A 12,942-nucleotide genomic window follows, 5' to 3' on the forward strand; every position below is an offset into this window, starting at 1 on the left:
TTTCTAAGCCGTCAGTGTCACCCTCTGGGACAGCACAATTCCCTCTGGAGCCTCTGTAGGAACCTGCTGGAGCTGAGAAATACAAAATCACTTTTTCCCCAGAAAGGGATAAGAGGATGGAATGTTTTCATCTTCCGTGAGGGTCCTTTCCAGGGAAATTAAATTCCAGGGGAGGTTCTGGGGTGGCTCTTGGTGCCTTGGGTGGCAGCAGCTCGGGGCTGGGGCTGTCCTTGGATGGCCACGTGTCCCTGAGGGTGGCATGGAAGGGTCTGCGAGCTCCTGGGATCAGGGAATTCCCCCTGCAGTGCTGGGGTTTGGCTTCTTTTTTCTACCTTTTCTACCTTTTTCCTACCTTTTCTACCTTTTTTCTACCTCTGTCGAGGTCAGGATTGAAGGCACTTGAGATGATGCTTTGTGTTCAGGTCAAATGCTCTCTGACTCTCTCCTGGGAGTCAGAGTCTGTCAGCACAGAAAATCCAAAATTCTCAGCATCCAGAACTCCAGCGCTGGGGTTCCTTAAAAAATCTGGCAAAATCCCATTTGGGTGGCTCCACCAGAGCTTTGTTGGGAGATCACTTGTTTTTAAAATTTTAAAAGTCTAATAGTAATAAAATGGTTATAAAAATAGTAATACAATTAGAGTAATAATAATTTGAATTGGGACAATATGAGACAATAAAAACAAAGAGTTGTGGACAGTCCAGGTCCCTCTTTCTGAGCAAAATAAGCCCAAAAAAGGACCCACGTTTACAGAGGATTAACCCTTAAAAGCAACGGCCTGTTGCACATTCATACACCTCATCCATGGTGCATAAATTCCATTCCAACACAGGATCCTGTCTGGGCAGTGTCAGCTTCTTCCTCTGAATCCTGAGGGCACCTCCGAGGTGGGAAGAAGTTCGTTTCTCCTGATAATGGGGCAAAAAATTCTTTTTCTCTGAAAGATTCAGGTGTCCTGTGGCTGCTATCTCCCTGCAAGCCCTTTCTTTAAAAAAAAATGTATCCTACATAGCATCGTTTCTATTTTAACATTTTTTTTAATAACCTAAAACTATATTTAACACACTGCTTAAGAGAATTAAACCAGCATCACTTTCTAACACAACACGTATAATATTCATTTGAATATTTGCCAAAAGCCAATGATGAAATTCGCATTTTTTCACAGGATTCTCCCGGGGGTGCTTGGGGCTGTCCCCGCAGCTCGGGTGACACTTTTGGGACTCTCCCTGAGCAGTGTCGCAGCTTCCTCTAGTGGCCGTGGGGGAAACGCTTCCAGAGGAGGATCCGGGCTGGGACTGGGAAGTGAGGAGGGAATTCCAGTCCGTGCTCCCTCATCCCTTCAGTTCTGTGATTTGGGGGTCTGGTTTTCCCCGTGGCTGTTTTATTCGGGTTGGGAGTGTTTCCCCAGCCTGTTGTGTCCTTATGGAACCCTGTAAAAGTGGATTTTTATGGATTTTCCTTTGGGTCTGGCACCACCTTCTGCGGGGCTTTCCCCCAGGTGCTGCTGGCTTGGATGGGAAACTGGACTGGGACACTCCAGCCGTGGAAAATCCTCCCAACTCCTCAGCAGAATCCTCACCTTGGATGCATCCCTAAATCTGCCTTTGGCTCTCAGGGCCCCATCCTGGGCTCTGTGCATCCAGCTGGAACAGCCGGGTGGGAAAAACCCTCCCAGAGCTGCTCTGGCGTCTGTCCCTGAAGCTGAGGGGATGCTCTGAGCTCTCCTCTGTCCCGGGCTCAGATGGTTCAGCCTGGTGCTTTGGCAACTGGAAAACTGAGGAATGAGCTGCTTCAGTGAAGGGTTTGCTGAGCTTTTGGCTCTCCAAAAGGGTTTAGGCAGCAAAATGAGGTGAATTTGGGTGGTGCTGAGCCCCAGGGGTGGGAGCTGGGCTGGAGGTGGGGATGGCTCTGTGTGACCCCCTTTGCACTGTCCTGGCCTTGCTGGGCTCCTTCCTCCACCTGGAATTGGAATTTTGGGATGTCTGGTGAGCAGCCATGGCTGAGCAGAGGGAATGTCACTGCCTTGACCTTTTTAAGTGGTTCTTGTTTGAGTCTGAGTTAATCCATCAGATTTCTCCCCCTGCTATCTCCTCTCCGGGCGAATGCGCACAGAGATCTTCCCCTCTTCCCCTTCTCAAGAACCTGCTGATGGGAACAGAGCCTCCCCCAGTGCTCCATGGTCTCATCTGGGAGAGTTTTTTCCCTTCTAACCCATTTTTTTTCCCCACTTTTCCCTCAGGGAAGGAGGCTGGAGTCCCTGTGAGCTCTGCCTGCCTTCCAGGGAGGGGAAAGGGGAGGTGGTGAGGGTTAAAGGATCTTTATTTCTGCAGAGACTCAAATGTGTTTGTTATTTCTGAGGAATTCTTGCTTTTCTTACCTCAGCTGTGCTGTTCACTGGCAGCAAAACCAAACCAGGGGTGGCATTTCCAGCTCCCTGTTTTCTCATTGTCTCTCTGCGTGACGCTGCTCGAGTGGAGGATCATTAATGAATGATCGTTAATGAAGCCATTTCCTAATTCCAGCCCCTGGGAAGGCTGCCCTCGGTCTTTCTGGGAATTCTGTCTTTTCCCCAGACTTGGCTGGTCTGGAAGTGCTGCTCAGAGGCAGCAGAACAGGTTTGGGTTCCTGCTGCTGGAGGTGAATTCATTACTGAGAGCCCTGGCAGCTTTGAAGTCGGCAATTACAGGCCAGGGGATGGAAAAGGCTCCTTGTAAAGATGGGATCTAATTTGTTTTTCCTTCCCTGAGCGAGTGGGATTTTTCCAGCTGAAAGGCCCAGGTGCTCCAGTGCCACCTCCAGCTCCTGCTGCCATTGTTACCTGTGCTGGCGCCTTGGCCAATGGACATTCCTGACGTGGCAGAGAAGCAAAGGTGCTCTGGGGGCTGAGCTGCCCTGTGCCATTGCTCCTTTGAGCCGTTCCCAGGGATAATCCAGGCTGTGCCTCGCCCAGGAGCAGCTCTGTGACCTGCGGAGGGCTCCTGGTTTGCCCTGAGGTGTGAAACTGAGCAGAACAAATGCAATGGCGTGGTTGTCCCTGCTGGTGACCCATGGGGAGACCCTTACAGGACAATTCCTGGTGCTGTTTCCCCTCTGCCAGTTTGAAGCTGCTTCCTTTGTCCTGTCTCTCCATGCCCTTGTCCAAAATCCCTCTCCAGCTCCCTCAGAGCCCCCTTTGGGTTTTGATCATCAAGAAGTGGCTGATCCTCACCTGGTTTGGGAATTTAAATGCCTGACCTGGAGCCCAACCATATATTTACAGTTTATTTACCCATCTTTTGCTCACAGGAAAAAGAAGAATCTTTGTTTTGATGTGATGGAAGCTGTTCCTGTGTGCTGTGACCTCTGTTTTGGAAACAAAGCACCAAAAGCAGCTCGTGAAGGATCCCAGCGCTTGTGTGGGTTCATAAACACAGCTGCTCTGGGGGCAGAGAATCCCAGCCTGGTTTGGGTTGGAAGAAAATTAAAAACCATCTCATTCCACCCCTGCCACGGGCAGGGACACCTCCCACTGCCCCAGATTGCTCCAAACCCCATCCAACCTGGCCTGGGACACTCCCAGGGATCCAGGGGCAGCCACAGCTGTGCTGGGAATTCCACCCTCACAGGGAAGAATCCCTTCCTAATACCCAACCTGAATTTCATCTTTCAGCCTGAACCCCTTCCCCCTTGCCCCCCTCTCCAGATCCTGGTGAGCAGCCCCTCCCCAGCTCCTTGCAGCCCCTGCAGGTCCTGGAAGGGGCCGTGAGGAATCCCCAGAACCTCCCCTGCTGCAGCTTCCAGGGGTGCTGGGCTCGCCCACTGCAAATCCCGGGAAATCTCCTGGTGGAGAGGTGGAATTCCCTGAGCTGGAGCTGGGCCACCAAGCCAACACAGAAGAGAAACTGAAAGCAAAACAGAGGGAATGCCCAGAGCCAGGCCCCGAGGGAAATCCTGGGTGTGAGATCCCTGCTCTGCGTGGGATCACCACATCTCTGCTGCTGGAACCCCTAAATCCTGCTGGAAACCCCAAATCCATAATTCCTGCTGCAGCACCTCCCTCAGGTGTCTTCTCCAAGAGCTGTCTTGCTTGGATTTGGGATGCAAGCAGTGGAAAATATCTGGGTAACAGCCCCTTTGCTGGAAAATATTTCAGTTATTTCAAAAAAGCTTTGGTTTGCTTGCTAGAAAATATTTAGATGGTGACCAAACCCATTTTGCTCCATTTTGTAAAGAGGATTTGGGTTATAACTCAGAATGTTTTGGTTGGTTTGGGTGCTTGTTGGCAATTTGGGAAACGTGTGCTTGTGGGGTTTTGTTTTCATGGGGAAAAAAAGGCAAACAAGGAATTTTGTGACTTTCTGGGAGGGTGTGAAGTGTGGGTTAAACCCTGAGGGCGGGTGGCACCTTCCTGGGGGTTGCAGCAGCTGCCCTTGGATGTGGGATGGGGAGGGAATCGTGTGCTCCTCAAAATAAACCAATGAATGGGAAAATTGGGGGATTTCTGTCCAAACAGTGAAAGCAGGAGCAGGTAGGACATGGAAACGAGCCCATGTCCTGGAGTGAAGGTCTGGGATGGTGATGGAGAGGGGAAGGCAGGACAGCTCTGGGGAGCACCTCAGAGCAAAGCAGAGAAGGAACCTGGGAACCACCTTGGAGGGAATGAGATGAGGAACTGGGGATCATCCTGGAGGGAATGAGAGAAAGGACCTGGAGACCACCTTGGAGGAAACAAGAGGATGAATCTGGAGAACATCTGGGAAAAGGAAGAGAAGGAACCTGATGATCACCTTGGAGGAAATGAGAGGAGGAACCTGGGGACCATCCTGGAGGAAATGAAAGAACCTGGGGAACACCTTGGAGGAAATGAGAGAAGGAACCTGATGATCACCCTGGAGGAAAGGAGAGGAGGAACCTGGGGACCATCCTGGAGGGAATGAAACAAGGAATCTGGAGACCATCCTGGAAAAAGCAAGAGAAGCAACCTGGAGACCACCTTGGAAGAAATTAGAGGAACCTGTGGATCATCCTGAAGGGAGTGAGAGGAGGAACCTGGGGATCTCCTTGGGGGAAATGAAAGAAGGAACCTGGAGAACATCATTGAAAAAGGAAGATAAGGAACCTTGGAGGAAATGAGAGGGAGAACCTGGGGACCATCCTGGAAAAAGGAAGGGAAGGAACCTGGGGATCACCCTGGAGGAAATGAGAGGAGGAACCTGGAGAAAATAATGAAAAAAGGAAGGGAAGGAACCTGGGGATCACCTTGGAGGAAATGAGAGGAGGAACCTGGGGACCATCCTGGAGGAAATGAGAGGAGGAACCTGGAGAAAATAATGAAAAAAGGAAGAGAAGGAATCTGGGGATCACCTTGGAGGAAATGAGAGGAGGAACCTGGGGACCATCCTGGAGGAAAGCACAGGAGGACCCTGCTGGGCTCCATCTCCTTGCCCCGTGTCCTCCCCGCCTCCATCCCTCTCTCCGCGGGCGGAAGGAGAGCAGACCAAAGCCTTTCCCGAGAACCGAGTCCCTTTGTCCCGCTGCAAGGTCTGGCGAGCGGCTCCGGGGATTTTGGCCAGCGCAGCCCGGACCCAGCGCGGTGACGTCGGGTCCCCGGTCCCCGATAAGAGCTGCCCCTTATCGCTCGGCTGCCCTTTGATAGGGCCGATCCCGCAGGGTCCCGGGGCACAAAGCCGCCCTTGAGGCCGGCCCGGAGGTGCCCGTGGCCGGCGGATCAGAGCCGGTGCCGGGATAAAAGCGGAGCCCCGGCGGCCGCGCCCGGCTCTGCCCCTCCCGAGGGCTGCGAGCACCATGAGGTGGCTGCCGGTGGTGCTGGCGTGGCTGCAGCTGGCCGGGGGCGCGGTCAGGTGCGAGACGGGGCCAGGGAGGGAGAGAGGGGATGGGGAGAAGATGGGAGCGAGGAGGATGCACGGGGGGCACGGAGCGGGGCTGATCCTGGGGGATGGAGAGATCCTGGCGGATAGAGAGATCATGGGCATGGAGAGATCCTGGGGGATAGAGAGATCCTGGGACAGGGAGAGATCCTGGGACAGGGAGAGCAGATTCTGGGGGATGGAGACATCCTGGACATGGAGAGATCCTGGGTATGGAGAGATCCTGGGGGATGGAGAGCAGATCCTGGGGAATGGAGACATGCTGGGATGTGGAGAGATCCTGAGAGAGTATAGAGAGATCCTGGGTATGGAGAGATCCTGGGCATGGAGAGATCCTGGGATGTGGAGAGATCCTGGCACAGGGAGAGCAGATTCTGGGGGATGGAGACATCCTGGACATGGAGAGATCCTGGGTATGGAGAGATCCTGGGGGCATGGAGAGATCCTGGGGCATGGAGAGCAGCTCCTGGGGATCTGCAGAGCTCCTGGCACATGGAGAGCTCCTGTCACGTCCCAAAGGAGCCCAGAGAACCGAGCCCTCTGAAAATGCTGAAATCTTCTTCTTTCCTGCTGTGCTCTGTTGTGTTCTGTCTCTGTCCGTGCAGGATCAGCCTGAAGAAAGGCCTCTCCATCCGGGACCAGATGAGGGCAGCTGGGGTGCTGGATGATTTCCTGAAGCACATCAAATACGATCCAGTGAAGAAATACCAGCCCAGCCAGGGCTCCGTGGTGAGGGAGCCCATAGCCAACCACCTGGACGTGAGTGCCCTGCCTGCCTGTCCTTCCTCCTCCCAGCTGCCACAGCAATCTGGACACTCCTGAGCCTCCGGCAGTGAGAAACTGCTTTTTTCCCCACCCTTAAATTGCTTTTTTCCCCACCCTTAAATTGCTTTTTTTCCCCACCCTTAAATTGCTTTTTTCCCCACCTTTAAATTGCTTTTTTCCCCACCTTTAAATTGCTTTTCTCCCCACCCTTACATTGCTTTTTCCTCCACTTTTTAACTTCTGTTTTGAACCCCAAGGAAGTTTACCCGCAGCCACGAAGAGCCAGGCTTTTCTGTATGAAACAAACCCACAATAATGATTTAATATTTCATTTTTTTGGGGGGAGTAGAGGCAGGATAAAAGCTCAGCCTGCTGCTGCCTGGCTGGGGGATGCCAGGGGGGAGCCTGCTCTGTCCCTGATCCCCTGGCCAATGAAAATTCCCTTTTCTTTTTCCCCCAGTCCTCCTACTTTGGGGAGATCAGCATTGGGGAGCCCCCCCAAAAGTTCCTGGTGCTCTTTGACACCGGTTCCGCCAACCTGTGGGTGCCCTCCACGGACTGCAAGAGTCCTGCTTGCTGTGAGTAGCCCAGGATGCTGTGAGCAGTCCCTGCTCCTAGGAGTAATTAGTGCTCACTAATTAATGCCAATTATCCCAGCACTACGGGGCTCAATACCTTTTAGAGCACCCCAGGATGGGTTTAGGTGCTACGGGTGCCCAAAGCCACGTCCTTGTCTCTGTTCTTCCATGTCCTTCCCCTGCCACATTGGGGACATCATGATTCCAAAAAAATGAGCCTGGGATGCTGATCTGGGGTTGCTGTGGCTTCCTTGGGGAGCTCAGAGCCCTCAAATCCTCCCTGCCCATCCCAGGAACTTCAGGGGTGCTCCCTGGCCACCCCAAGGATCTCAGGGGTGCTCCCTGGCCACTCCTGGCAATCCCACTGATGGAGCACCCGGCAGTGAAATCCCACTGCAGAACAGGACCTGATCCTTGGGAATTATCCCAGTGGAGCACCCAGCAGTGAAATCCCACTGATGGAGCACCAAGCAGTTAGATCCCACTGCAGAACAGGACCTGATCCCCAGGGATTATCCTAAGGGAGCACCAAGCAGTGAAATCCCACTGCAAAACAAGACTTGATCCCCAGAAATTACCCCAAGGAGCACCCAGCAGTGAAATCCCACTGATGGAGCACACAGAAATGAAATCCCACTGCAAAACAGGACTTAATCCCTGGGAATTATCCCAGGGAGGTTCCAGCAATGCAATCCCACTGATGGAGCACCCATCAGTGAAATCCCACTGCAGAACAGGACCTGATCCCCAGAAATTATCCTAAGGGAGCATCCAGCAGTGAAATCCCACTGATGGAGTGTCCAGCAGTGAAATCCCATGGCAGAACAGGATCTGCTCCTTGGGAATTATCCCAATGGAGCACCCAGCAGTGAAATCCCACTGCAGAACAGGATCTGATCCTTGGGGATTATCTCAGGGAGGTTCCAAGAGTGACATCCCACTGATGGAGCATCCAGCAGTGAAATCCCACTGCAGAACAGGACCTGATCCCCAGGAATTATCCTAAGGACAACCCAGCAATGAAATCCCACTGAGGGAACATCCAGCAGTGAAATCCCACTGCCAAAAAGGACCTGATCCCTGAGGACCTGGTTACCCCGAGGAGCACTGAGCAGTGAAGTGTCCCACTGCATGGGATTTCGCTGGCCACACCCAGGGCTTTCCCTCTTCTCCCTCCCCAGTCAACCACGCCAAGTTCCAGCCCAGTGCCTCGGCCACCTTCACGCCCAGGGGCCAGTCCTACAACGTGTCCTACGGCAGCGGCTCCGTCACCATCGTGCTGGGCTCCGACACGCTCAGGGTGAGTCCCCAGGGCCAGGTTTGTGGATGGTTGGGTGGCTGGGGTGAATGTGTAGGGTAGCAGCCCTAGAAGGTTAATGAGTAGGAGGAAGATGATGAGGGGTGTTAAAATTAGGGCTCATTTGTGTCCTTTTTTTGTCTAGGGGCGTTATTAGTTGTTTTGTAACTAGGTTGATAAACCATAGTTGGAGGGTTGAGAGTCGGGTAGTGATTCATCAGTTATCTAGGGATGGTAATAGGAGAGCTGGGAGTGTTCTTGAGATGAGGATTAGTGGGATTCCTAGGAGGGTCAGGCTTGAAAATTGGTCAAAGAAGCTTAAGGTCATAGTCAGGTTCAGGGGGTGGTGCTTGGAGCGATGGGCAGTTTGCTGGAGGGGGGATTTATTGATACAAATGATAGAAGTTTGGGTTGGATGTCCTGACTGGGTGTCCCCACCAGGAGCAGCCTAAGGGCTGATCTGACCTGTCTTGGACTTGGACAAAGCCTGGCAGGATGGATGAAAAGGGTTCACTGCCACCCTCTGTGGTGGTGTTCACAGGGGTCCCAGGATGAGGGAAGAGACGAGGATCTGACTCCATGTTTCAGAAGGCTGATTTATTATTTTATGATAGATATTACATTAAAACTATACTAAAAGAATAGAAGAAAAGGTTTCATCAGAAGGCTGGCTAAGATGAGAATAGCAAAGAATGATAACAAAGGTTTGTGTCTCGGACAGAGAGTCTGAGCCAGCTGGGCTGTGATTGGCCATTAATGAGAAACAACCACATGAGACCAATCCCAGATGCACCTGTTGCATTCCACAGCAGCAGATAACCATTGTTTATGTTTTGTTCCTGAGGCCTCCCAGCTTCTCAGGAGGAAAAAATCCTAAAGAAAGGATTTTTCATAAAAAGATGTCTGCAACACCCTCAGTCACCAGCTGGCCTTTGGCTGGCTTTTACCCCAAATCCTGGGGCTTTTTTCCCAATTTTCCCCTCTGCCTGGTGCTGTTGGCACCTTTGGAGCAGCAGCTTCCCTCAGATCCCCTTTCCCTGCAGATCCAGAGCATCACGGTGCGGGAGCAGGAGCTGGGGCTGAGCCAGGAGGAGCCCACGCAGCCGTTCTACTTCGCAGCCTTCGACGGCATCCTGGGCATGGCCTTCCCCTCGCTGGCCGTGGGGGGCACAGCCACGGCCCTGGCGGGGATGCTGGAGCAGAACCAGCTGCCTGAGCCCGTCTTCAGCTTCTACTTCTCACGGTGAAAACCCCGCAGGGCGCTCTCAGTGTCCTGGTGTGCCCTGCTCTCACATTGTGGTGTCCCCTGCCCTCATATCATGGTGTCCCCTGTCTGCAGGTCCTGGTGTCCCCTGCCTGCATGTTGTGGTGTCCACTGCCCTCACACCCTGGTGTCCCCTATCTGCACACCCTGGTGTCCCCTATCTGCATGTCCTGGTGTCCCCTGCCCACATGTCATGGTGTCCCATCGCACATCCTGCTGTCCCCTACCTCCACAACCTGCTCTTCCCTGCCCTCACATCGTGGTGTCCCCTGCCTGCACATCCTGCAGTCCCCTACCTGTATGTCATGGTGTCCCCTGCCTGCACCTCCTGGTGTCCCCTTCCTTCACATCCTGGTGTCCCCTGCCTGTATATCCTGGTGTCCCCTGCCCTCACATTGTGGTGTCCCCTATCTGCACATCCAGCTGTCCCTTGCCCACACGTCCTGGTGTCCCCTGTCTGCACATCCTGGTGTCCCCTCACATCCTGCTGTCCCCTGCCTGTCCCCCTGAGGGTTCCTCGGGGATTGCTCCCTCTCCAGCCCACGTTCACCACAGGGATCTCCTGGCTCTGTTTTCTCACAGCCAGCCCACCTACGACTACGGGGGCGAGCTCATCCTGGGGGGCGTGGACCCTCAGCTCTTCCAGGGGGACATCACCTGGGCACCGGTGACACAGAAGCTCTACTGGCAGGTGGCACTTGAGGAGTGAGTGGTGTTTGCACCTCTGGCCATCACCCCCTGGCTCAGCTGCTGCTCTGCAGGGCTCCAGGCTCCATGCTTTGGGTTTAGGGGTGCCCAATGTCACGTCCTTGTCCCCGCTGTCCTGCCAGGGTTGCCATCGGGCAGTCAGTGACCGGCTGGTGCGGCCAGGGCTGCCAGGCCATCGTGGACACAGGGACATTCCTGCTGACCGTGCCCCAGGAGTACATAGAGAGCATCCTGGAGGCCCTGGGAGCCCAGGAGACCAGCTATGGGGTGAGTGTGGGGGTTTGGGGGGTCTGGAGCAGTGGGGAGCCTGCGTGGGAGTCAGAACCCTGGGCTTGACCAGGTCCCACCAAACTCAGGTGGCACCTGCAGGGAAAGGGACTGCAGAGGTTTGCACACAATGTTCTCTCCTCTCAGGCTGAGAAAGGTGGGGATGCTCAGCCTGGAGAAGAGAACATTGTGTGCAAACCTCACAGCCCGTTCCAGGATCTGAAGGGGCTGCAGGGAAGCCAGAGAAGGACTTGGGACAAGGGCCTGGAGTGGCAGGGCAAGGGGAGATGGGTTCAGATTGAAGGAGAGGAAATTTAGGGTTGATGCAGGGAAGGAATTCCACCCTGTGAGGGTGGGGAGGGGCTGGGGTGATGTCCCAGAGCAGCTGTGGCTGTGCCATCCCTGGCAGTGTCCCAGGCCAGGCTGGAGCACCCTGGGGACAGTGGGAGGTGTGGATGGGCTTTGAGGTCCCTCAAACCCAAACCATTCCAGGACTCCATGAGCAGGTTTAGATGAGATTTTGGGAAGAAATACTGGGAGAGGGGCTGGGCTGGGATTCCCAGAGCAGCTGTGGCTGCCCCTGGATCCCTGGCAGTGTCCCAGGCCAGGCTGGAGCACCCTGGGCACAGTGGGAGGCGCCCCTGCCACGGCAGGGGTGGCACTGGGTGATTTAAATTCCCTTCCCACCCAAACCTTTCCGTGATTCCATGGTGTGGCGCTGCCAGGGGTGGGGTGTGTGTGTCCCCCTGTGTCCCCTGGCTGCCATGACCCCGTGTCCCTGTCCCCTCAGTACGCTGTGGACTGCAGTGACACCCAGAGCATGCCCCAGCTCACCTTCGGCATCGGCGGCGCCCGGCTCGCGCTCCCCCCGGCCGCCTACGTCCTCAACGTACGTCTGGGGCCTGTGGGGTCCAGCCCGGAATCCCACAGGGTTCCATGGCTGTCAGGGACATCCCCGGGGTTCCTGAGAGTTCCTGAGCCACTGGGAACACCCTGAGAGTTCCCCAGGGTTCCCCGGGTACTGGGAACATCCCAAGGGTTCCCCCAGGGTTCCTCAGGTATCAGGGATATCCCAAGGCACCAGGGACATCCCGAGAGTTCCTGAGAGTTCCCCAGGGTTCCCAGGAACATCTCGTGGGTTCCTGAGAATCCCTGAGGCGCTGGGAATATCCTGAAAATTCCCAAGGGTTCCCCAGGCACTGGGAACATCCCGAGGGTTCCCCTGGGCTCCACGGGTACCAGGAACATCCCGAGAGTTCCCCTGGCACCCAGAACATTCTGAGAATTCCCGAGGCATTGAGAACATCCTGAAAGTTCCTGAGAGTTCCTGAAGGCACCAGGAACATCCCCAGGTACCGGGAAACATTCCGAGAGTTCCTGAGTGCTGCCCATGCACCAGGAACATCCTGAGAGTTCCCAAGAGTTCCCCAGATACTGGGAACATCCCGAGCATTCCCGAAAGTTCCCGAGGCACCAGGAACATCCCGAGAGTTCCTGAGTGTTCCGCAGGCACCGGGAACATCCCAAGAATTCCCGAGCCTTCCCCAGGCACCGGGAACATCCCCAGGCACCGGGAACATCCCAAGGCACCAGGAACATCCCGAGGCACCGGGAACATCCCGAGCGTTCCCGAGGCAGTGGGATCATCCCAAGAATTCCCAAGGCACTGGGAACACCCCGAGCATTCCAAGGCCCCGGGAGGATCCCGTAGCTGCAGCAGCGACGCTCCCCCCGTGCTGCTGGAGGTGCTGACCCCCCGTTATTCCCCCCTCCAGAGCAATGGCTACTGCACCCTGGCCATCGAGGCCACCTACCTGCCCTCCCAGGACGGGCAGCCCCTCTGGATCCTGGGAAACGTTTTCCTGAAGGAATATTACACCGTCTTCGACATGGCCAACAACCGCGTGGGCTTCGCCCTCTCGGCCTAGAGGAAGCGAATTCCAGCCCCTCTCCCAGCCCATGGAGTGCCACAGCATTCCCAGGGACATTTCTGCTCCTTTCCATCCCCGTCCCTCGGGATTTGTGTGCCCGTGGATCCTGTAGCAAATAAACCCTGCCCTCCCAAATGGTCTCTGAGCTCCTGGGTTTGTTCGGAGCAGCTTGAGGGGTTCCCTGGCTCACAATTCCCTGCTCCAGCAAGGTAAGTGCTAGGATGAGCTCCAGACCCTGGGATAAATCCCCAGTCCCCACCTC

General features: G+C 54.8%; 1 protein-coding gene across 1 annotated transcript; it reads left to right on the plus strand.

The window, feature by feature from the left end:
* Nucleotides 1–5,787: 5,787 nt before the first annotated feature.
* PGC (progastricsin) lies at nt 5,788–12,736 on the plus strand. The gene is made up of 9 exons (XM_036398162.1): nt 5,788–5,843; nt 6,476–6,629; nt 7,096–7,213; nt 8,395–8,513; nt 9,554–9,753; nt 10,357–10,479; nt 10,605–10,749; nt 11,540–11,638; nt 12,525–12,736. The coding sequence occupies exons 1-9, from the start codon at nt 5,788–5,790 to the stop codon at nt 12,675–12,677; spliced, it is 1,167 nt and encodes a 388-aa protein (XP_036254055.1). The 3' UTR covers nt 12,678–12,736.
* Nucleotides 12,737–12,942: the final 206 nt, after the last annotated feature.

The sequence above is a fragment of the Molothrus ater genome, chromosome 25 (genome assembly GCF_012460135.2).
Source record: "Molothrus ater isolate BHLD 08-10-18 breed brown headed cowbird chromosome 25, BPBGC_Mater_1.1, whole genome shotgun sequence".
Classification (NCBI taxonomy): domain Eukaryota; kingdom Metazoa; phylum Chordata; class Aves; order Passeriformes; family Icteridae; genus Molothrus; species Molothrus ater.

Excerpts from the sequence above, each read along its gene's own strand:
- PGC (XM_036398162.1), top strand. The coding sequence starts at position 5,788 with ATGAGGTGGCTGCCGGTGGTGCTGGCGTGGCTGCAGCTGGCCGGGGGC. Across the intron at positions 9,754-10,356 it reads TTCAGCTTCTACTTCTCACG|CCAGCCCACCTACGACTACG; the intron begins GTGAAAACCCCG and ends GTTTTCTCACAG. Across the intron at positions 10,750-11,539 it reads CCCAGGAGACCAGCTATGGG|TACGCTGTGGACTGCAGTGA; the intron begins GTGAGTGTGGGG and ends CTGTCCCCTCAG.